Source organism: Callospermophilus lateralis, chromosome 11, assembly GCF_048772815.1.
Source record: "Callospermophilus lateralis isolate mCalLat2 chromosome 11, mCalLat2.hap1, whole genome shotgun sequence".
In the NCBI taxonomy this organism is placed as follows: domain Eukaryota; kingdom Metazoa; phylum Chordata; class Mammalia; order Rodentia; family Sciuridae; genus Callospermophilus; species Callospermophilus lateralis.
The window spans coordinates 34,660,219-34,685,172 of NC_135315.1; the positions used below are offsets into that span (position 1 = coordinate 34,660,219).

Below are 24,954 nucleotides of genomic sequence, written 5' to 3' on the forward strand. Positions count from 1 at the left end.
GAGTGTTTGATGCTTTGGAGACCATGAGAGGAAACATCAACCAGGCAGCTGGCTCTACTCCAGGTGTAGTTCCCAGAGCCTTGTAGAGCACCTGGCGGGTACTCAACAAATATGTACTAAATTTAAAAATAAACAAGAAAGACCTAATCCAGCTTTGCAATAATTTTTTTTTTGTCATAAAAATGTTTAGGGGCTGGGATTGTGGCTCAGTGGCAGAGTGCTTGCCTCAGACATATGAAGCACTGGGTTCGATCCTCAGCACCATATAAAAATAACTACATAAAATAAAGGTATTGTGTTCATCTACAACTAAAAAAAATATTTTAAAAAATGTTTAATTGTGGGGATTGGGGTTGTGGCTCTGGGGTAGAGTGCTTGCCTAGCATGTATGAGGCACTGGGTTCGATCCTTAACAACACATTAAAACTAAACAAATAAAATAAAGAAATTGTCTCCATTAAAAAAAAAATGTTTAATTGCGGTTGGGGTTGTGGCTCAGTGGTAGAGGTACTGGGTCCAATCCTCAGCCCCATATAAAAATAAATAAAACAAAACAAAGGTATTATTTCCATCTACAACTAGAAAAAAAAATTTTTAAATGCTTAATTGCTGTTGACAAAGAGATAAAAATTTCATGAGAATGGAATATCTTTTACCACAATTGTATTTTAAAAGATATTCAAGGTCATAAAGTTGCTTTATAATCAATCTAGAGGGTTGGGGATATATATATAGCTTAGTTGGAAGACTGCTTGCCTCGAATTCACAAGGCCCTGGGTTCAATCCCCAGTATCATACACACACACACACACACACACACACACACAAAATCAAATCTAGAAGCATACATTTGTGTTGGGGGCGGGAGGTGGGGAGCTGCTGGTGATCAAACTCCGGCCTTTGTAATGATAAGCAAGGGCTCTACCACAAAGCTACAGTCCCAGGCTAGAGGTATGTGTATGTGTACGTGTGCATGTGTACCTGTGTGTGTGTGTGTGTGTAAGGGAGAAAAAAGGCACAGGAGATTAAACGGCATTAGACTGAACCCTTCATTATTTGTAGCACTTCAGTATGGCAAGTCTTGAGGTAGCAAATTAAACTGCTAAGCAAATGTGAGACTGCAAAAGCAAAAAATACCTGTATTGCATTTAAAATATAAATAATAATAATAAAAAGCATAATTTGTATACATGAACTATGGTTCTGGCAAATAAGGAGTGTAGGGTAACATATAATAACACTCAATTTCTCATCCTAAAACTTTCTATAATCTAAAAGAGGGGTGATTCAGGATTAGATGAAATCTAATTGAAAGGAAAAAAAGTCATGATCAGATTTCAACATTTAGAAATGTGGGCCAAATATCACAAATGAGATGGCTATTCAAAGTGTCCTGAATTTAGAGAAATCACGATCTGAAACACAAATATTGATCACATGTGTTCAGATGTTGAGATGACAGTGAATCACAGGTAACAATGCATACTGTTGGCAACATGATATCATGTCACAAATGTTACCAAGGATGCTCATTTTGAATGAATATGCCAATCCTACCATTAAGTAACTCCCTCGTTCTCATTGCCTACCTGAGACTGTTGAGATCAAGGTCATCTGTATCAAAATCCAAAAGAGGTTGTGGAGTGTCACTTGGACCATGAGACTGCAACACAGATGAACTGGAGGATATGACTGTGGTTTGGCCTGAGGGGTGGATGGTTTTGAACTGGAACTGTGGACCCATCCACAGCCGTCTGTGGGGTCCAGTGTGTGTAACAATTTCAACCTGAAAAAGAGTTGGAATCATGATTTAAACAAATCACAACTTGAATTTGAGGGCCTTTCACAATACCTGCATCCCACATTCTTGAAGCCCATCTTGATGTGGGAAAGGGTCGGTGTACCCACAATCAAAGGTGATCATAGTTATAGCCTAAATACACATTCACTATATCCCTTTACTGGTTTTCACTGACATTATAAAAATTCATTTGTGTAAATACACACACACACGCGCATCACATACGCAATTCAAAAATTATGAAAGAGAAAAGACTAGTTTCTGGACTTATATAAATAATATTAGCTCCCTAGGGATTATCTTTTTTCATTCATTCTACACTACTTACCTTCTAGTGGGCATCCCTGGATACTATACCTACTAATCCACATATTAAAAGCAATTCCTTCACTCAACTCATGAAAAAGTTGAAATTGTTCCTGAAACTTTACCTACCTCAAAATAAAAAATAAAAAAGACTGGGGATTTAGCTCAATGGTAAGCATCTGGGTGTTCAATCTCCAGTACTCCCATCCAAAACAACAACAGCAACAACAACAACAAAAAAAACCAAACCCCCCAAAACACCCAGCAACTCAGGAGGCTAAGGCAGGAGGACCACAAGTTCAAGGAAAGTTTCAGCAACTCAGTGAAATCCTATCTCAAAATAAAAAATAAAAAGGGCTAGGGATAGGGCTAAGTGATAAAGCACTCCTGAGTTCAATCTCCACCAGTATTAGAAAGAAAAGGTCTGACATACTTTTTAACACCACAGCTAGTTTCTATAATTCAATATTATAATATTTATGCTGCTTTCAAATTTTAAAAAACCCTACTTTTAAATGGAAAATCATATGTATTTTCTCAAACTATATTTCATATTCAAAATATTGTTATTTAATTAGTTTCCTCAACAGCCACAAACACTGACAGGCATTTTATGCACACGTGCACATGCACACACACACACACACACACACAAAACACATACATAGTAATACCAAAATACTTTATAAATTTTATCATCTATGAAATGGATAGGGAAATGTTGCTAATATTATCTTAAACAGTCTAAAGAAAAAGCATATAGAAGACAATGTGCAAAACCTGAAAATGCGCGTATTTCATGGTTTTACAAATGATCAACTTGAATAAGAAACTAAATATGCAAACCTTTGGTGAAAAACTACTGTATTATCTCCAAGTCTTGTCATTGTTATATCTGTGTCTACGCAAACACTTTAGGGAGCGACTTCCCCCATTCCTTGAATCTTTGCCCTGGTTCTTTTATATTTAATCACATTTCTCTGATTGCAGTGATTAATTCTTAACAAAACATAACTGAAAAGGTTCATAGAGTGTAGTTCTGTGTTTTTGAGTCTGAAGGGCAAAAGCATCATGGTCTTGGAACAATATGCACATTCCCACTAATCACAGGGAGAAAAACACTGAGATTGAGGACAGTGATTTCTGATTCAAGTAGTTGTATTCAGCAATGTAAATTAGGCCACAGATAAAGCATTCTGTGTATTTTAAGCTCAGAACCATCAGTGTCACAGAGCCGAGAGGTAAACAGATGCCTGTGCAATCTCACTGAGGCGATGGCCAGATGTTCCTGTATTCCGCTCCTGTTGTGCGCAGGACAAACATATTGTATATACTTTCACACTGACAGCACACATTACCCCTTCTTCTAATTGAAAAGTTGAAGTGAAGGACAGTGGTTTCTTTGCCAGCAATCTTGGACAATATTTTGATTTTGGAAAAAGCATGTGCATTTTTGGTTTAATTTATCTTGTATCATCAAGAGAGGATGGGCTTTCATATGTCAGAATCTGAGCCTTCATTCAAGGAGATTCCCTTGAGTATTTGTGGTGTAATAAATTAAATAGATGTTACTTAGAAACTTCTTGATTCTCCAATTGCCAGATTCATTTTCACTTTTCAGGCTACCTTCCCTGAGAAAGAAATGAAACAACAAAGGGATTCCATTTTTTCTGAGGCATCTGTCTGATGCAAAGCTGCCAGATTGGTAATCTGAGACAGGTCATTAACTTCATCAAATGATGTCAGACTTGAGGCAGACATAACATTATTTGTAGTGAAATCATTTGTAATCTCATCATTTGACAACTGCCCATGAATCTTTTATTTCAAAGCTCCCGAGTTAAAGACAGCTCCATCAGTAAGGTACAGGACCTTCAGTTAAAGCTGTTATAGGACAGGTTTAGAGCACTACTTGAACTTAGGAAAGGAAACCCAGTCAGGCACCATCAGGATATGTGCACAGTACAATGCTGAATTTACATAATGAAAGTATGGGCCATCTTCAGAAAATGCTGGCTCTACAAAATGATTCCCAAAGACTGTTGAATGACTCCATTGTTTCAACAAGCAAAACTCTTACTTTAAACCTGATGAAAATGTGTTCCAAAGAGTCTGTCTAAAGTATAAGGTCTCAATGACTTTAAATGGACTGTTTGAAAGATATATACATTTTATACTCTCTGTATTAAAGCTAACTCACATACACACACTCACTCTCTGTGTATATATATGAACATAGATTCTTATATATGAAAGGAATGTTTATGTATAACATATGTATGTGCAAAATATAGAGGAATATGTGTGTATACACCTCAGGCAATATTTTTGATAAATTTTAAATATACAGAGAACGATTCATTCTTAATGATTCAACAAAGAATTACCAATTCTATAATTTTTGTCTAAGGAAAAGAATAAAAACAGACAATGGATTCTGTTTTATTTTAATGCTCCAAATATATCATTATTTTTACCTGTGAAAGCCATTCTTCATCTTCTTGTCCACTATGGTCAGATGCTAAACTGTCATAGGACCCATGTCGAGTGATGGGCCCAGGACTTCCAGGGGGAACCACTGTGGGAGAAAGAACACAGATTTCAACCACTTTAATTTATGCAATGGAGAAATGGGTATGAATATAGCCAGTTCAAATACTATGGTTATGTATAAGATAAAGATGACATTTAATACACAGAGGCAACTCATACAATGAATGAATAAATAAAACTGAAGTTCCTAAGAATAAGAAAATTTTTCAATTAAGAGCATACTTTAAAAACTATCTGTAGGGCTAGCCAGGTGTACTGGCACAAGCCCGCAGCCCTAGCTACTTGTTGAGGCTAAGGCAGGAGGATCACTAAAGTCCACAAGGTTGAGACTAGCCTGGGCAACATAAGATGCCAGATTTAAAAAAAAAATGATGTCTTATCACTATAAAGTTAACAAACAACTAACTTCATATTAATATCAAAATGCATTGAGGAATAGCAACAAATCTATTCACTGGTGGACTACATTAAAAGTCTTTAGAAGAGCCAGGCATGGTGGTACATGCCTGTAACCTCAGCAACTTGGGAGGCTGAGGTAGGAGGACTCCAGGAGGCTGAGGTTTGAGGCCAGTCTCATCAGCTCAGCAAGGTCATAAGCAACATAGTGAGACTTATCTTAAAATTTAAAAAAATAATAATAATTTTGGAATGTAACTCAGTGTTAAAATACTCCCAGGTTCAATGTTCAGTACAATAAAAAACATTTTTTTTTTTCCTTTTAAACAAACTACCCATTAGTATCAACTAAATGGTGGGCATAAGAATGTAAATTTAATTAAAAACACTTTCAGTTGCTAAAATTTTTTTTATTTATCCAATATTTCACTTTCTTGGATATTTCAGTTTTCCCTGACTTTGACTTGGTAAGATACAGTCAAACTACAGTCTACTTTCTCATACAAAAAGAACATTTGTCCAGTGGAAACAGAAAAACAATTCAATAAATATAAATATTTTACCCTCCCAAGTCTTAGCCTCTTCTTTGGAAGATCCACTCACTCATTCTATCCATCCATCTCTAAATGGACTTTATTTTGTCTAGAGCTGTTTTAGGTTCACATTCAAATAGAAATGAAAGTGCACAGATTTCCAATATACCCACTACCCCCATGTATCATTTTAATACTCTGAGAAATCAAGCAATGAAGTAATGAGAAAATGGAAAAAAATTAAAAGGCGGGACAGCAACAGTAGGAAGAAAAGTAGAAGAGCATTAAAGAAATATGGACAAAATAAAAAAGAATGAGAAACAGAAAACAATCTCATCACTTGTACCATGCAATGATGCAGTATATACATGTATAGTCAAAAGTTTTCTTAGGCTAGATTCCTGAAAATGAAATCAGAGGATGTGAATGTTTTAAAATTTCTTCCTACATATTCCCAGAAAGAGCTATACACTTCCATGAGCAGTAAAGAAGGATGTCAATCTTAATGCAATCTTGACAGAACAAGGTATTTAGAACAAAATCTTTGTGAAACAGATACAAATGAAGAATACACAGTATAACCTAGGGCAAGACTTAAAAGACACATGCTCACCAAAAGCTTATCTTAACTCCTTACAAGAGGAGAAATAAGACTGAGTTCAGTCAGTTACTCAGCAGATGTATACAGTGTTAAAATGAAGATCTGTGGTAGTTAAAACTGCTAGCTAGCTGCTACTTCTTCAAAATCATAGTTCTATAACTGAGAGGCAAGCTGGGGTTCGGCACAAAACATAGATGACCATGAAGGGATACACCTAAATTCTTGTGATGGAAATGGTATCATAAGGCAGAGAATGTCATAATAATTATCAATTGTTATTTAAGCATTCTTGGAGAAATAATTATGGTATGTTTTACAAAGAATATAAGTCAACTGATGTTTTCAAAAGACTGAGTTGTTCCCAAATCATCAATTTTATCATAAATTTGATATTAAATTATTAACAAAGATAGAAAGATAGGATCCCTCAAATCCCCAAAGTTTGAGTAACTAGTCAAAAAGCTGAACAATGACAAATACCAAGTATTACAATGTGCTTCGGAAAGCAGATGAGCAAAGAAGATCTTTAAAGGTGGGAGTAAGTCATACAGATGTCTGAGGGTAAACTATTACAATGGCAAAATCAAGTACAAAGATTTTTGAGGTTGAAATAAAATGGGGATATTTTAGTAAGAACTGTCATGCCATTGTGGTTGAGGGGGTGAGTCAGGTTGCAAGTGGAAGATGAGGGGCAGGGAGAGAGGTCCGTGGGTAGAAAAAGGGCTTTTATTTTGGGGGGCCGGGAGAGCAATAGGGATTTAACCCAGGGGAGTTTTGCCACTAAACTACACCCCCAGTCCTTTTTATTTTTATTTAAAACAGGGATTTGCTAAGTTGCTTAAGTCCTCCCTAACTTGCTGAGGCTGACCTTGAATTTGCAATCCTCTTGCCTCAGCCTCCTGAGTCATTGAGATTATGTGTACACCAGCACACTTGATACTTTTTTCCTTCTTTTTTTTTTTCAAGTACAATTAGAGTAATGTGACAGAACAGGATTACAAATCTTTAAGTAAAAGTGAGAAATTATGCCCCTGTGTATGTAATTAGTACCTACTAGAAATTGTCTAAAAGTGTATGCTGTGTTCCACATATATTAAGCCTAGACTAGGACCAATTACAGAATAAGCATTCAATAAGTATTGTGAGTAGATGGTTGGAGTTTTGCATTCTGGACTAAGTAATGGCACCAGAATGGCTGAACACTTATTTATCCATTATCAAAGTGGGATAATATGACATCTGGGATTAGCTTCAAAATAACTTTGTGTCAGGGGTAAAGATGGTGAGTAGAATTATAAACTAAAAAAGATTAGCCGTGAGTTGATTGGTAGTGAAGCTGAATGAGAGATACATGGAGACTTATTCCACTATTGTTATCTAGTTTTGTGTATGTTTGGAATTTCCCACAGTGAAACGTTGGAGGAGGAGAAGGAGGAGGAAAAGGAGGAAAGGGAAAGGGGAGGATCCTTTCTGCCCTCATCTGCTTTCCAAAGGAAGCAGTAAATATTCCAAATATACATCTAAGAAATACAACCATAAATCTGAATCCCAAACTCCTAAACAGAGATTGGAAGAAGGATTTCCATGCCTTTCATTCACTAATTTTCTAAGTAAAAATGTTTTGAAGTCTTCAGAAAATGGGCAATATAAAAAATGTAAGTTCAGAGGGAAAATACTTTTCAACATCAAATAAAATCCTTCCCTTCTCCCCTACATACATTTATATTTAAATATTTCCCCCAATCCACATAGGAAGAACATTTTATACCTTGGGAAAATAATGATATAACAGGTCACAGGAAAAAATAATTGAAATCTTGAAACCGATGAGAATAAAAACCATCAAGAGAAAATATCAAGAGAAAAAGAGCTTGTATCCTCTCCAACCACCCAATTATTGGGAAATGATAACCCTAATACTGGAGCAAGAGTGTCAGAAACAGAAAGTGGGGAATAGAGGGCCCTCAAGGAAGAACAGAGAATGACAATCTGGGCGTTTCCTGGACCAACAGCCATGAAAAACTGAATCTTCATTCTTGAGTCTAAGAAAGTACCAAGAGATCCACACATATATGGTACATAGCACAGCCACAGTGGTGACAGTCACACAGTGCTTGCCCTGGCTTAGGTGAGAATGTTTCCTGTGTGTGTGAGAGAGTGATGCAGGCACACTCCAGACAACTGACAGGATTTGAAGTAGAAACAAGAATGGATATTGCAGAAACTAGTGATCTCACTGAGAACTAGGACATCTCGATAGTGACAACCAGGATAAAATGTCCCCTAATCCCTTACCCCATAATATTATACTCTGTAAGTGCTATAGAATTTAGATGTAACTTTGGAAGGGGGCACAATCAATTGAGAGTACTTTTCCCCACATTTCTAATAAGTAGATATAAAAGGGAACTTAAAAGTCTATATAAAGGCTGGGTGCAGTGGCGCATTCTTGTAATCCCAGTGGCTCAGGAGGCTGAGGCAGGAGAATCACGAGTTCAAAGCCAGCCTCAGCAAAAGCAAGGCACTAAGCAACTCAGTGAGACCCTCTCTCTAAATAAAATACAAAATAGGGCTGGGGATGTGACTCAGTGGTCAAGTGCCCCTGAGTTCAATCCCTGGTTGTGAGTAGATGGCTGGAGTTTTGTATTCTGGACTAAGTAATGGCACCAGAATGGCTGAACACTTTGGGGGATACCCCCCCAAAAAAAGTCTATATAAAGAAAAATGCTTATGTTCAAATACAATGGAGCAAGACACACAGCAGCTACCTAAATTAGCATTTTTATGAAACTTTATCAACTATTCATAGATAATTAATTAAGTTGGTAATAGAAAGGAATATAGAATTTTGAAGTATAAATCCTGCTATGTTTTATCTCTACTTTCAGCACAGTAATTTAAATGCACCTTATCTACCTACCTAAAAAGGCTATACCATCAATTTATTTTAGAATGTAACTCCAAAAGTGCTTCCAGTAGGCATCTGATAAATAGAAATCAACAAGGTAGGGCAGGATGCAGGATCATCATGAGGTAACTGGGAAACAGACTGTTTACACTGTGTGCTCAGGAAAGCAGATGATGCTTACAGTGAGTAAATAAGAGCTAAAAAAATCACTATGTGTATTTTTCTGTCTTGCAGTGATAAATGGGTGTATGCACGTATGTGTGTATTTCTATGTATATATTTGTATCTTTTCATATGTGTTTATGTATAAAGACAACAAAAATTAAGCTGCTTCAGGGATGATCTTCACAAATTAGTCCTGTTAATCTAAGCCCAATATACTCTGAAATCAACAGAATAACATAAACAGGATTGTAAAGAGAAAAATTAAATGCTTCCCTAATAATGTCACTAAATCTGAATTCCATATAATAAACTTCTCAAAATTCCAGAAAGTTCTTTCAAAATATAACTTTCTAACTCTTGAAAAAAAAATTATGGATAATTCCTTTTGGGGATTTTTAGATGTCTTCTGTACTATAACCATGAATGCATACAGAATTTTTTAAAAATTGCCCCATATAAAAATAAGGTATTTATTCTCTTTTATTGCTGAGTCATATTCCATTGTGTATATATGACACATTTTTTTTTTTATCCATTCATCTATTGGAGGGCATCTAGCTTGGTTCCATAGGTTAGCTATTGTGAATTGTGCTGCTATAAACATTGATGTGGCTGTGTGTCCCTGTAGTATGCTGTTTTTAAGTTCTTTGGGTATAGACTGAGGAGAGGGATAGCTGGGTCAAATGGTGGTTCAATTCTCAATTTTCCAAGAAATCTCCATACTGCTTTCCATATTGGCTTTCCATACTGCTTTCCATATTGGCTTCACAACTAAGTAAAGTTAGCCAATCCCAAAAAACCAAATGTCAAATGTTTTTTCTGATATAAGGAGGCTGATTCATAGTGAGGTAGGGAGGGCAAGCACGGGAGGAATACAGGAACTCTAGATAGGGTAGAGGGGTGGAAGGGAAAGGGAGGGGCATGGGGTTAGAAATGATGGTGGCATGTGATGGACATTATTATCCAAAGTACATGTATAAAGACACAAATTGGTGTGAATATACTTTGTATACAACCAGAGATAAAATTGTGCTCTATATGTGTAATAAGAATTATAATGTAGTCCGTTGTCATATATAAATATTAAAATTTTAAAAAAAGAAAATAAGGTATTTATGAGTTTGAGAAAGTTTAAAGTATTGCTTTACGTAATGTTAAACTATAGGTACAAAATAATAGGCTATGTAAATAATAATTACTCACTGAAAGAGTCATAGCATTGTATTAACAGACATCTAAATGGAGAACCTTAGGTTTTCTGTAAATATCCACCTCTTTAACACTTGTTAATAGAGGTTAAGATATATTTGAATCAAAGTTGCAAGAATGAGTCATTAGTAGTTCTTAAAAAATTAAACTCTCTTGTCATTTCCACTTTCCTCCAAAATAATAAGAGTATATAACCTCAATTTCATGGAATCAAATTGTTTCTAAATACAAACAAAGATACAATTAGCTCTCAATAACTGAATTACATCTGCAAGAAATCTCGTCTTGTACCTCAGAGATAAGCTTTATCATTAATAAAGTATTAGGGAATGAAATCTACAAATTATGCTATGTTTGTGTACAAATATACCATAATGAATCCTGCGTGTGTGTGTGTGTGTGTGTGTGTGTGTATATATATATATATATATATATATATATATATATATATATAAAAAATTATAATGCATTAAGTAAAGTAATAATGATAATAATAACAATAATAATTGAAGGGACAACAGAAGAGGAAAAAGGTAGATCAGGAGGATGGTGGAGAGGAGGAAAAGTTAAGGTACTGGGGAATGAGACTGATTGAATTATGTGCATGTATAAATATGACACAATGAACCCCACTTTTATGAATAATTATATTGTACCAATAAATAAAATTAAATATAAGTACTCAATATACTTACTATTAGAACAGATAACTAGTCTTAGAATATTGGGTTTGGATTTTAGATATTCAAGGAAAAAAAATCACACTTCTTAAAAATGAAGTTAATAGGATATATGCATTGCTTTAAGATAGAATAAAAAAAAAGTACCTAATACTTTTTGATTCAAAGCAATGACAAAGAATTGCCTATACATCTATAAAAAACTAATAACCACATACAGGTTATGGGCACTCTCTTCACACAAACTAACACAAAGGTTAATACTAAAAATTAAGCAGTACTTATTTATGAAGCAATAGGGCAAATTCTGGTTCTGTTCGTCCATCCCAAGAATTCCTGAGGTGCCAGTGTCAACTAGTCTCAGCTGTGACTTTGGAAGCTTTAGAGGGCACAGCTGATCAGTTACCACTGATGGTAAACTCCAGTCTTTAAATGTTCACAGATGTCAAGAAGCTGTCCTACTCCCTGGAAATAACTGCAATGCTTCTGGTATCAGGGAAACCTGCTTCTCAAGTAAGGCCAAAACTCCTAACTCAAATGGTATCTAGTTTTTTATGTAACAGAGTCGTATGGCTCTTTGTTGTTGAAAACCTATAATATATTCATATGCTGCATGTGTTGATTTAGAATGAGACTTAGCTAATCTTTTAATCTGCAAATTCATACTGATTATAAATAAGATTAAATTCATTTATAAATTCAATTATAAATTTCAAACTCAGTCTGATCTATAAGTGGAGAATCAAAGAGGTACATAGAGACTTTAACTTGAAGGAGCGTGAGCAGGGTCATCCTGGCAGCTGAGTTTCATGTGGAAGGCAGGATAACATATTCTTCAGATTCAGGACCAGAGAGTTTCATTTTTCCCTCCTCTCTGCAATAACCTCCCCGCTTCCTCTGCAAATGAAAAAACGCCTACCAAGCTAGAGCCTTAAGTGAAGACCTGAGAGGTGAGTAATGTTGTGATAGCATTTTTTAGTCCTTTAGGTTATTTAAGGAAACAACATTATTTTTTCTAGCAACAGAGAAATCTGTGAGTTAAATGACATCATGCTGCCATGAATGAAACAGTTCACCCAAAGGCCAACAGTGATAAACTCTTATTCAAGGACAAACTTCAATATATTTTGAGTTCTTATTAAAAACAGAATTTATATAGCAGCCATACAAGAAGAGAGGGATCTTTACTAAACTCTGTTTCTGATCAGAAAGCACTCAGGATGTGAGGATAAAATTCTGCTGGGGAATGTAGTTACTTAGTACAAAAACCAAAATTTGCTTTTTAAAGAGACTGCAAAACCAAAGAATCCAAAAACAACACAGATAAAGCAGGGCCTCATGACCTAGCAAATCATGGATGAGGAAACATAGCAGTCAACTAATACACGTAAATGATAGTAATGAGAGATTTACAAATTTAAACAAGTTGTTTCATACCTATCAAAGGGGCAAAAATTAAAGACTTTTGTTAATGAATTAAAAGGTGGTGGTGGGGGGGTGTTAAAAACAAGACATCCAAATGAGCTCACACTCTCACTTATCTGGAGAAAAAATGGAAATGACCAAAATGAAGAGTATCATTAGAGTCCACCCCCTGTTTATAGGTGTCATAATTTAAACATAAAGGAATTCCATGAATTCATACATAATTATGTATTACTGGCTCTTCTGCTCATCAGCAGCCATTCCTTCTTCCAGTGCCACAACTGAAGTGTTACAACACAGAACAGGGAACAAGCTTTACCTACGCTATATGTTAAACAGATCAATGATCTTCCTTGCACCCTGACCCTGTGGTACCATAGATGTTCTCTAATTAATTATTAAAGTTTTCTAACAGTCAGTTATTGTACATCTCTGGTTTCACTTTGCTTTTATTCCATGTTCCCAGAAGAACAGTCATAGGCAATATACATAAGTAGGAAAATTACATATCCTCATTGTCTGAGATAACAGATTTCCCTGAAGAACTGACAGCTCAGGGTGCATCCTGCACTCTGCTCCCCACCTTCCAGTTTCTCATGCACAGAGCATCAGAGTGCTACCACAGAAGACACAAACTGAGGGGCTTCACTTTATACTCTTGCTGCTCGTTTGACATTTAGTATCAGAGCAAGCTGCATGTGGGGGTAGCACTGCAGGGCTCACAAGTTAGTTCTACTTCTCAGTAGGCCTGTAAATATCTTATAAAATGAAGAAAAGAACAGAAAATAATGGGTTTGTGCAATCAGCCAGTTAAGCGATTCCACTGAGCAAAAATGCCAAAGTGCCCCAACATATTCCTAAGAACTGAACAGTCTTTGACAATCCCTTGAAAACATTTGCAACTAAGATCAAGTTGGAGTTTATTCACTTGGAAGTCTGTACAAAAGTGCCATTTAATACCTATTATCTCAACTTGTTTAACAGCACAACTACAATATAGCCACATTAAATCAACAGCAGTAGGATAACCAGAAAAATAAGTCCATCTTAACTTTTTTTTTTTTGGGGGGGGGCGGAGGTGGTGGTATCCTAATTGCATAGTATCATCCTCAGAGCTTGCAGTGGGGCGGAGGGGACTTTATCTTACCACAGTTTACATAATCATCCTATATTTGTAAATCTAACCATAAAATCATTCTTATTAGAGCTAACCTTTACAGTTGTGCAGAATACAAGACATTAATAATACCAATGTCCTTCAGGGAGGACCTGAATTCCAATGAATATAGTTTGGTACCTTTCAACTGTATATCTTGTGTACCTGTACCCACTTTATATTTAATAAAAGTGTGGGATAAGAACATAACAAACAACGTAATTAAGTCAGTCAGTACCGCCAGAGTCATAAAATGAAATTAAAGAAATCAAAGAGATGATTGAAATTGATATATGAAAAAAAAGCTGACTCTACTGCTTATTTCAGCATGTCCCCCTCCTGTTTTATTAGGTCCTGTGATTTTTTTTCTTAAAGAGGGTGCTACCTCACATTCAAGCAACTTTCTCCATATATATCCACTTATTATTTTCACATTCAGAAATATCAAATATAAGACCAGCTTACTGACTACTAAAACACATGACAGAGTGTTTCTGCTTAGGATAATGTCTACTCTCTAAAAGCTAAAAGTATCCAAGTCAAAATTCTGTATAGAATCACAGGTGTAACCCTTCAATGGTGGCAACAGAATCTCACAGCCAATTAACCTGACTTTTGTGTAAGACACGTTTCTTTCAGAAGTAATCAATTCTCCATTTTAAATTCAAAGAACACTTTTAAAAATACAGTATTCTCTTTAAGAAACCAAGATGAGTAACAGATATGTAGAATGTATTTTGAATTGATATTGTAAAGTAAAGAATCAATGCTTTTTGATTTTAAACTCTGTTTAATTATTCAGGTACCTATAAAATAACCCTAAAGGGTAAGGTTGTTTATAAATGTAAAAATGGCCAAAATAATTTTTTTTTTGCAAAGAGTTAACATAACTTTTTCCATGTTCCACTTACTCATTATCTACTACTATACTAGAAAAGTCCGAGTCATTATACAGCAGGAAGAATTAAATGCAGATTTTCTCTTGCCTAAGCAAAAGAGGCAAAGTTTTCTTGGCAAGGAGAGAGAAAAGCTTTTAGACCTGGAAGACACCAACATTTTCAACCTATACATAGGAATATAATTTATTATATTACAAATAATCATTAAGGATCCATGATGTGCTCCTTATTTTAACTCTAAATATATCAGAAAACTCACAGAACCCAAACTATTGGGTAGGAATGAGACAGTGAGTACTAATTCATAACCAGTGTAGGAGTTTCTCTCTAGCTTTCCCAAAGGAAGAGAGCATTTGCCAAGACTTGATCTCCTCTAGTGCTCCACAACGTCAAACTACCAGAAAGTTATTTTCCAAAATCACTGCCACTGCCTCATCTGTGTATTATGTCAGGGTATGGTATTTATAAGTCTTCATAGATGCATATGGAAATATTTATTCAGGAAAAGTTATAATAGTGGGTGGCTTATAATACTATGTTGTCCTACACAAAAAAAGTTTTGAAGAAAATAGAAGGAACAAGAGCTGAATTTTATTAATTCCATAAGGTAAGTGACAGGTAGACTTGTTACATAATTCACTATACTTTGTGCATGCCTGAATATTTCCATAATTAAAGTTTATTATGGAAAATAAAATAAAAACTGTTTTGTGAATGTTTGGAAAAAAACTGAACAAACATTTCTTGTTCTGAAGACTAATACAGAGTCACCTCTTCTTGGCTGGGGTATGAGAAATGTGGAATATTCAGGACTATTCAGTGACCCATAATTAAAATAAATCATACTGATATTTTTCTAAAATAATTTTTTCACCCAGAACACTAATATGAGCCGTCCATGTTGATATTTATACTTTATTTGCTGTAGGACATTTTATTTCTATTCTCTGTGACAAATTGAGGGAGTCCTTCCTCTAACTCTTCTATCATTTTCATGATTCATCTCGAATTCATTTATTTCCTCTTCCTTCATACTTTTCTAAAAAAAAATCTTTTGGAAGATGAACTATCAATATGGTTTGAATATTTATTATTTGTAAACTTCAAAGAATATGGAGTGAAAAATAAAAGTCCTTTTCATCCATCTCACTCACTGAAATAGTGATTGCAATAATGATCTCATAATGTCATCCTGCCATTTCAGAAGTTTTTTTTTTTAATCTTTTTTTTCTTTTTTAAAGAGAGAGTGAGAGAGGAGAGAGAGAGAGAGAGAGAGAGAGAGAGAGAGAATTTTTTGATATTTATTTTTTAGTTATCGGCAGACACAACATCTTTGTTTGTACGAGGTGCTGAGAATCGAAACCGGGGCCGCACACATGCCAGGCGAGCGCGCTACCACTTGAGCCACATCCCCAGCCCAATTTCAGAAGATTTTTTTAGTTGTAGATGGACACAATATCTTGATTTTATTTATTTATTTATATGTGGTGCTGAGAATCGAACCCAGTGCCTCACACATGCAAGGCAAGTGCTCTACCACTGAGCTACAGCCCTAGTCCCATTTCAGAAGTTTTAATATTAAGACTATTATCATTGGGGGAAAAAACAGAGTATTAAGGCAACTCTCAAAAAAAAAGAAAACAAAAAGACGAAGATGAAGATGAATACGAAGGAGGAGGAGGAGGAGGAGATGATGAGGAGGATGAGGAAAAGAAAATTTCTAGAAAGTTAGCCACTGAGGATACACTGAACATCAAGGAAAAAAAATCTCACTACCAATAAATTATTAGGGGAATGAAGATGTTCAAAGAAAAAGGTCTAAGAGAAAATCTGAATTTGCATAGATAAATAAGAATTGGAAAGTAAAATTCCTCTCCACAGTTTGGACATGCACAGAAGAATACAGAGTCAAACTTGAAATTTCAAGGCAAGAAAAGACTTCAAAGGGAACGAGGATACTTGTTCTATAACCACCACTTAGTAGCAAAGGCTATCTTCAGGGAGTATATTTTCCATGCAACCTACTGGATAAAGTTTTTGGATGAATAATCTCATTTAACCTAATGATGATCCTGTAAGGTGGATGTTATTCTCATTTGAAAGGAAACAAAAGTCCAGGAGGGTCATTTCCCCAGAATCATCTACATTACCAAGTAATCAAAATGAAATTTAAATTCACGACTGCAGACTTCAAAGATCATATTCTTAAAACTAAGTAAAATTGGCACAATTCATCACTTCATTACCTATTACATATGAAGTTTGCTCTCATTTTTAATACACACCTCTGTATCCAGAGCAGACATAATATACAATGTGATAAAAAAACTGGAGAAAACTTAAAACTTCAACCAGAAGTTACAATAAAGGAGTATATTAGCCATTTCAGGAAGAGTGAAAGCAACAAACAAAATACATTGGCCCACTATGTTACATTCTTTATGATATCCCTAAGCAGTTAAAATGTATCATCTTAGTTGGCTTCATACTTAAAGGTGAATTTGACACAGCCACTGATGGGTCACTTGTGCCTGGAAAAGAGCAAGAAAGGCAGCAGAAAACACCAGTACCCGCCCCCCCCCGCCCCCGATTCCCTATAGAATCTCAGCCCAGATCCCACACCACATGCAGGTGGTTATGGATGATGTTCTTCTTGTACTTGTAAAATACAAAGAAAGCACAGTAGAAAAAGCCAGAAACTGATGATATGAAGGGAATGAAGACAGTATAATGTTTTTTTAATCTCTCCACAAAGTTCCACAAAACTGCATGGTTAAAAGTCTTTTGTCACATGACAACAATAAGAACACATTCAAATTATAGGGAGAAATTTATGGCATTATACCACCTCCCTCATGGCTTGATCACTGTGTTGGTTATCTTTAATAAGAAAGATCATAAGAACCACCATTGATGCCCCCCACCCCTGCCAGTGAAACTCAGGAATGATGAAAGCTTATACACCATCAGGACAAGAATAAACCATTTGGCAAATGAAACAAATCATCTGAATTTAAGAAACAAAAACAATATATTAAGCATATAGCCTTGATAATTTGTGGGTTAAAAGAGGTTACAATATAAAGATATAAGACTAAAGACAGGTGCAGTGGCACACACCTGTAACCCCAGCAGCTCAGGTGGCTAAGGCAAGAGGATGGCAAGTTCAAGGCTAGCTTCAGCAACTTAGTGAGGCCCTAAGCAATTTAGTGAGACACTGTCTCAAAATAAAATAAAAAGGATTGAGGATGTGGATCAGTGATTAAGCATCCCTGGGTTCAATCCTGGATACCTAAATAAATAAAGACAAAAGACTATTATTTACAGACAGAGAGTAAAGAAAAGGATAAGAAAAAACCAAAGTAATATATGCACTGATTTTTCTTTTTTTCAGAGCAGGGGATTGAAACCAGGGCCTCATGCATGTTAAGAGCATACTCTCCCACTGAACTATATCCCAAGTCCTATGCTTTAATTTGAAAGAAGAAATTTCTACCAGGTATTCCTATAACTAAAGATTAGTACAAAAGGATTATTTAAAAATGTTTATCAAACATACTTTTTCTATAAGAAACAGAAGAGATTCTTTTGTTTCCATTATTTTATAACTAGGAATTACAATAAATTTTTTTTTAATTCTGCCTCTACATAAAAATATGAAGAAAGAATAGTAACAAGGATAATCTTTAAGATTTTGGAGTCTAGCCAAGAGCAGTGGTGTGCACCTTTAATCCCAGCAATTTGGGAGGCTGAGGCAGGAGGATCACAAGTTCAAAGGCAGCCTCAGCAACTTAGTGAAATCCTGTCTCAAAAAATAAAAAGAGCTGAGGAATGTGGCTCGTAGTAAAGTACCCAGAGGGTTAAAATTTTGTTGTTGTTATTGTTGTCTAAGGTACTTGTTTTCTTCTTTTAACATGCCTTGGTTCTTAATTTTCACAAGTTTCAAGATAAGTTATGAGCTTCTAGTGTATAGATCACTCAAAATCTGAAAGTTGAAAAGGATTTGTAATCCCTTAATTATAAATAAGAGGAAACTGAGGCATAGAAAGTAATGACTGGTCCAAAGCAATAGTGTTAAAGAAGGCAGAGGCATTCGTGTCCAGATTCCCTGTTTCCCAGGTAAAGGTTCTGCCATGTATACTGTTATGCTGGGGCAGTATAACAGTATACAGTATACCCTTACAGATTTGTAAGGGTATCTCAGAAACAGAGGGAACACCTGAGCACAAGATGGACAGGTAGAGGTACTAATGAAAACTAAGCAGAAAGGCAGACCTGCAGGATTTCCCTGGTATTTTCTGGAATATTTTTATTTTTTTAAAAAATATCATGCAGTTAGAAGAACTAGAAGCATGGCTATTACACAGCAGATTTTTTTTTTTTTAATTCTATAAAGGACAGCAGCTGAGAGCAGCCATTCTTTTAATGGTAAAGAAGGGCAGATACACACATAAGCAACACTACTCTGAAGAAGAGATTTTTGTTTTAGTAAAATCCATATTTATATGATTACATTTCCTATAGTTGAGAGCAGCTATAATTAATGGATTTCCCTCCTTCTCTTAATGCAGCCATTTGTCAATTCAAATACAGAATGCCCAATCAATTTTGATGTATTTAGTAAGCAATTTGTCAAACAGTGCTATAATCCAGTTAATATATTAATTCTTGTCATGGAGAGAGTACTAACAACTATTGGGTTTTCTATAACTGGTTTGGAGATAGAAATCTGCACTTTGACTACAATGATCATTCTGTGGAGATAAACAAACAAACAAACAAAAACAACAACTCTTGCATCCCTATAGCTGAGAGCACATAGTAATACATCAGAGCAGAAAAACTATTGCATCTAAAACACCTGTATCTAATAGACAAAGTAGTTGCTAATTTATTGTAATGATCTGTGTCTGTTCAAATTCCCATCTCATATATTTTTAATAAGCATGCCAGCACATGTGAAAATGCATACAAAATAAATAGACATCTAAGGAAGAACTAGACTTTATTAACATAAAGTATGCATTAGAAACCTACAAATACTTTATAAAAATGTATATTTCAAAGAATTTTTAATACTTAAATAAAATGTTAATTAAAAATTGAACTCATAGGGGCTGGGGCTGGGGCTCAGTGTCAGGATGCTTGCCTAGCATGTGGGAGGCACTGGGTTCAATTCCCAGCACCACACATAAATAAAGGTCCTCAAAAACAACAAAAATCTTAAAAAATAAAAATGGATTTAAAAAATTGAACTCATATTCTTAAAGTTTATTCATATAACTTGCTAGAGAAGTGGTTCTCTACCCTTTATTTTTCCTGTCCCAAAATTAGTATAAATAACTGACACAGAGATTGTACTAAGGCCACCCAGTTACTGGTAGTCAAGACTCCAACTCTTAGAAAGCTGTCCTTCAGCTGATATTCTGTAAAGCTCTGGATATAACAGTTTTCTCTATATATTCCAACCACTAATCAGTATTTCATCTTCATCGATTCCCAAGTCAGTCTACATACCAGGCACTGGAGACAGAACAACTAGATATGCAGAGCTTTTTGGCAAGTGGTCCAAATTTATACCATAAAACAAAACTGGACTCTACTTACAAGGAAAGGTCAAGTTCATTTCCAAAGTCCTCAAAGGGAGACTTAGTCACTAGCAGTTGGGGCAGAACAGAGGGCCAGAGGGCAGGGTTTTAACATATCACAAATAACCTAGACAGCCATACTCAGTATAACAGGCAAATACTTTCCAAAGGTGATGGTTCTCTATTCACTACACTGAGACTTCCTATAGTTCTCCATCAAGAAATGCAAAATCAGAGTTGGAGACAAACCATTTCTAGAGAACAAAATGGAAAAGCATAGAAAAACTTTTCTTTTTTAAATAAAAAGAATAAGAAACAAAGAATATTATATTCATTTTTCAGATATTAGGCTCCCATTGGCCTATTTATGAATCATGTAAGAGAAGGAAAAAACACTTTCCAGAGTGATTTAGCACAAGGGTGTGTATTTATTTAAAAACCTACAAAACTGTTTACTGGTCCTGCAGACCACACTGTTTCACGTCTGGTGAGAAAGGCACCCTATGTGTCAGAAAAGCACACTGAATATTTTCCAATGACCAAAGGGGCAGAGGTCACTTATTATAAATGGATAATGAGACCTAATGCAGTGCTCCGACTATGGACAAAGAAAGGGTCTACCCATAGCCCCTAGTGGATTGGTCATTCAGGCTTTTATTTCCTCTGCGCACTTAATGGAGTCAAACAATCGACAGAAATTCTATAGAGAAGACTGAAACTGAGAGAAACGAGTATATTCTAACTCTGACAGACAGATACAAATAGTGACCCTGAAATGGCGCCAGAACTCCTGTTACCACTAACATAGCAGACAGCAGCAGCATTCCCCCTAAATTCCCATTTAGTCATTTATTAGCAATTAACCTTACTGATGGAAGTGATGGCACATCAAACCGCAAGCTCCTGCCAATATCAGCTCATTCCATTACTGCAGGTAAGTAGAGACTGACCGTTCTATTTCAGCTCCTTACTTTTGGAGAAAGTGGCCAATAGATATCCCTGCATCTATGCCCTCATCCCCAACTGTCAAAATGTATATTCAGCAACAGCTGTATCTGTACATAAAAATCTTAATCTTAGAAACATAGTAAATGACATCAGAAGCAGAGGTACTGGTGGCTTATAGTATTTTGACCAATAGATTGTTTTTCTTTAATCTATCAGAATCAATGTCCTTCCCCAGTCAGATCTACTAATTCAATATGATATATATTACCAGCATCAATGGAAAAAATGCCTACTCTCAACTGTACTGAATACAGCAGGTCATAAAACAATCTAAAGGAATACTGAGCTAGTAATATTACCTACAATTTTATAAAATAAAGATGTTTAAAAGCAAAAAGGAGCTCTTTGTAGATACTTTTGTTTCATTTCTTTTTTTTTCATTTCAATTTTAAGAATAATTATGACAGGAATGTAGCTTACATGTACAATTTTTTTTTTTTTTTTTTCCAACTTGAAGATACAAATGACAAGATTCACTTTAGAATACGATACAGATCATTAGGCAGTAATAGAACTTGGGAGATTGAAACATCTCTCCCTGCCCCCTTTTTGGGGACTTTTAAACATCTTAAGATCAGCAATGACAAAATACTCAATGAATTACTCCATTGGTCTGAAGCTCTCCAATTCCAAATAACCAAATGCCGAATGTTTTCTCTGATATAAGAAGGCTGATTCATAGTGGGATAAGGAGAGGGAGCATGGGAGGAATAGACAACTCTAGATAGAGCAGAGGGGTTGGAGGGAAAGGGAGGGGGCACAGGGTTAGAAATGATGGTGGAATGTGATGAACATTATTATCCAAACTACATATATGAAGACATGAATTGGTGTGAATATACTTTGTACACAACCAGAGATATGAAAAATTGTGCTCTGTATGTGTAATAAGAATTGTAATGCATTCTGCTGACATATATAAATTTAAAAAAAAAAACTAAAAAAAGACAAACTTTCAAATTCATCACTTATAAAGCTTGCTGACTGTACATCATACTTATAATTATTTCACATTGTTTCATAGAATAATAAACTTCAATTTCATAATGTTCCCACAAGTTATATATATGGCTAAAATCAGGTCTAAAAGTTTTGACTGTTTCTTCAGAAATGTAAATGAAACTTACTAAATGTTTTGAAACATTTTATGAAATGTTTTAGTTTCACTAAAATATCTCTATGTAAATTGATAAGTTTAAGTATAAATAGTGAAATTTCAATCTAAGTGGCTTCTTAGCTAGTTCAGACTGTCAAACATAAGATACAACAGCAGGACACACCCTATGGGCAACAATGGACTATAAATACTCTTTAAATAAGTCCTACATTACAAGTTTCCTCTACAAGAGAAAAACATTTCTTTCTTCCCCTTCCACCTCTACCCACTCTTGGGCAAATATTTATTATGGACAATGCAAGGAAATATCATTGAGTGCCTCCATCATATTGGGCACATACCACAATAGCAACGCAGATCAGGATGTTAGCTTAAATCTAACGTGACGGTGGAGAGACAGCAGCTTAGAAGAAAATGCTGCATATTTTAATTGCTTCTCCATGGCACTGTACAATGTCCATCATAGAGAAGAGCAATACTTTTTTGTTTTAAATTTGTGTGTCATTTTTCTTTGTAGGTAGGGAAACTGTGAGTTGGTATTAGCAATGTGCACAAACATATACTTCACTGGGCAAAAAAACACAACCAGTTTAACAATAATATGAAGCTAAAACATTCTAAACTAAACCCAACCTCTCACTTAATGTTAGAATGAAAAATATAAACTCCTTCTGGTCTCACGGTTGTGTTTGTTAAGCCAGTAGCACAAAACTTAATTGGGTGTCAAAATCCCTAGAATGTAATTTTAATCACTGCTGACTTCTGATTTTAGTATTTCTACATGTAAGAAAAAGCTCAAAACTAGCTTTAAATACTACCCAGTTTACTGTATGTAAAGACCAAAATAAAAACTCCAGAGGTATTCAAGGAGTAGTAAAAACATTTTTAAAAGTCAGACATACCAATAAGCAGCCACACTATTCAGAAGACTTAATTCACTTCAGCAAAATAAAAAGAATGATTCGGTCAGAAGTACCACTACTACTTCAAAGTCAGGTTTCAGTTAGATGCTTCAGAATGACTAACTTATACTCTTCTCTAATTCCCAAAGTATTACCCATGACTTCTTCTTTATACCACTTCTAAATCATTTGCTTTTACTTCTCATCTGCGATTTTCTAATATGTCATGCTGTGCAGGGTTCCATAATATTCCATGGTGTCAAATATGAACATAATGAGGGGAAAAAAGTTTTAAAAATGACCCAAATGGAAACTCTAGAGATAAAAAATACAATATCTGAAATAAAAATAAGTTGAAAGAAGTTAACACAAGACAAAAAATAGAATAATCAATATATGTAAGACCATAGAAATAAAAACTATAAAAATCAAACAGAGAATTAGACTAAAAGAAATTAAACAATGATTCAGTGATCTAGGAAAGTATCACATGATTAACATGAACAAAATTGCTTATAAGCAATTTTATATACATAGCTTTACAAGCAAATTCAATTTATTCATATGGGGTGTATTCTGTTTTATCACAGGTATAAATTTGTGTAACCACACTACAATCAAGGTACAAAACACGGCTAGTCTTGGTGGTGCACACCTATAATCCCAGCGACTTGGGAGGCTAAGGCAGGAGGATCGCAAGTTCCAGACTAACCTCAGTAACTTAGTGGTGCTGTAAGAAACTTAACAACACCCTTCCTCAAAATAAAAAATACAAAGGGCTGGGGATATGGCTCAGTGGTTAAGCACCCCTGGGTTTAATCCCTGGTACCAAAAGTAAAAACAGACACAAAACTGATCCATTACCACAAAGTTCTACCTTGTACTAATCTTCTATCAGCAAGAAGATTCCACCCCCTCTGCCACCTTGCACCTATCTGGTCACCACTAATCTGTTATTCATCTCCACAGTTTTGTCATTTTGAGAACGATAGATACATGGATCTGAATTATGCAAATTTCCTAGATTGGCTTTTTTATTTGGCATAATTTCCTTGAGAGTCATCAAACTTGTTGCATGCATTAATAATCAAATGGACTTTTTAAAACACATAATAGTCTAAGATATGAATACATTCTGGTTTCAATATTACTGAGTTTACAATAATTCTTAATCTCCCTTGTGATTTCTTCTGTGAACCATAGATTCACCTGGGATCACACACCCATGGATTATTTTACAAAGAAAGAATTTCAACATCTGACACCCAAGCTCCCACCAAGCCAGTTAATGTCAGCAACTTAAAAATATTGCTGTGAACCAGCAGCTGGGAGGCTGAGGCAAGAGGATCACAAGTTCAAAGATAGCCTCAGCAACTTACTGAGGCCCTGTCTCTAAATAAAATATAAGAAAGGGCTGGGCATGTGGCTCAGTGGTTGAGCGCCTCTGAGTTCAATCCCTGGTTCCAAAAATAAATAAATAGATATGCTGTGGGTAAATTACCTGAAAGAAAAGGAGAAAATATTATTTTTCCTCTAAATAAAGGTTTCCCAAATTGACTCAGTAAGCCCTGCTTTTAATTTACAATTTGGAAGGTTGAAAGCCAACTAAAGATAAAGTTATTATCTACTTTGGGATCATATTCAAAACTGATTGATATTTACTAGTATGTTCTGAGGCATAGCTTTGTTTTTTTCAAAGGAACACAC

General features: G+C 35.3%; 1 protein-coding gene across 6 annotated transcripts in view; it reads right to left on the reverse strand.

The window, feature by feature from the left end:
• Positions 1-24,954, reverse strand: part of Bcas3 (BCAS3 microtubule associated cell migration factor) — a 582,041-nt gene that overhangs the window by 266,701 nt on the left and 290,386 nt on the right. For all 6 annotated transcript variants that reach the window (XM_076870607.1, XM_076870604.1, XM_076870605.1 and 3 more), the window contains 2 exons: positions 4,585-4,685; positions 1,590-1,786 (listed from right to left, as the gene is read on the reverse strand). In XM_076870607.1, the coding sequence (XP_076726722.1) occupies positions 1,590-1,786; positions 4,585-4,685 (298 nt within the window). The remainder of the gene's footprint in view (positions 1-1,589; positions 1,787-4,584; positions 4,686-24,954) is intronic.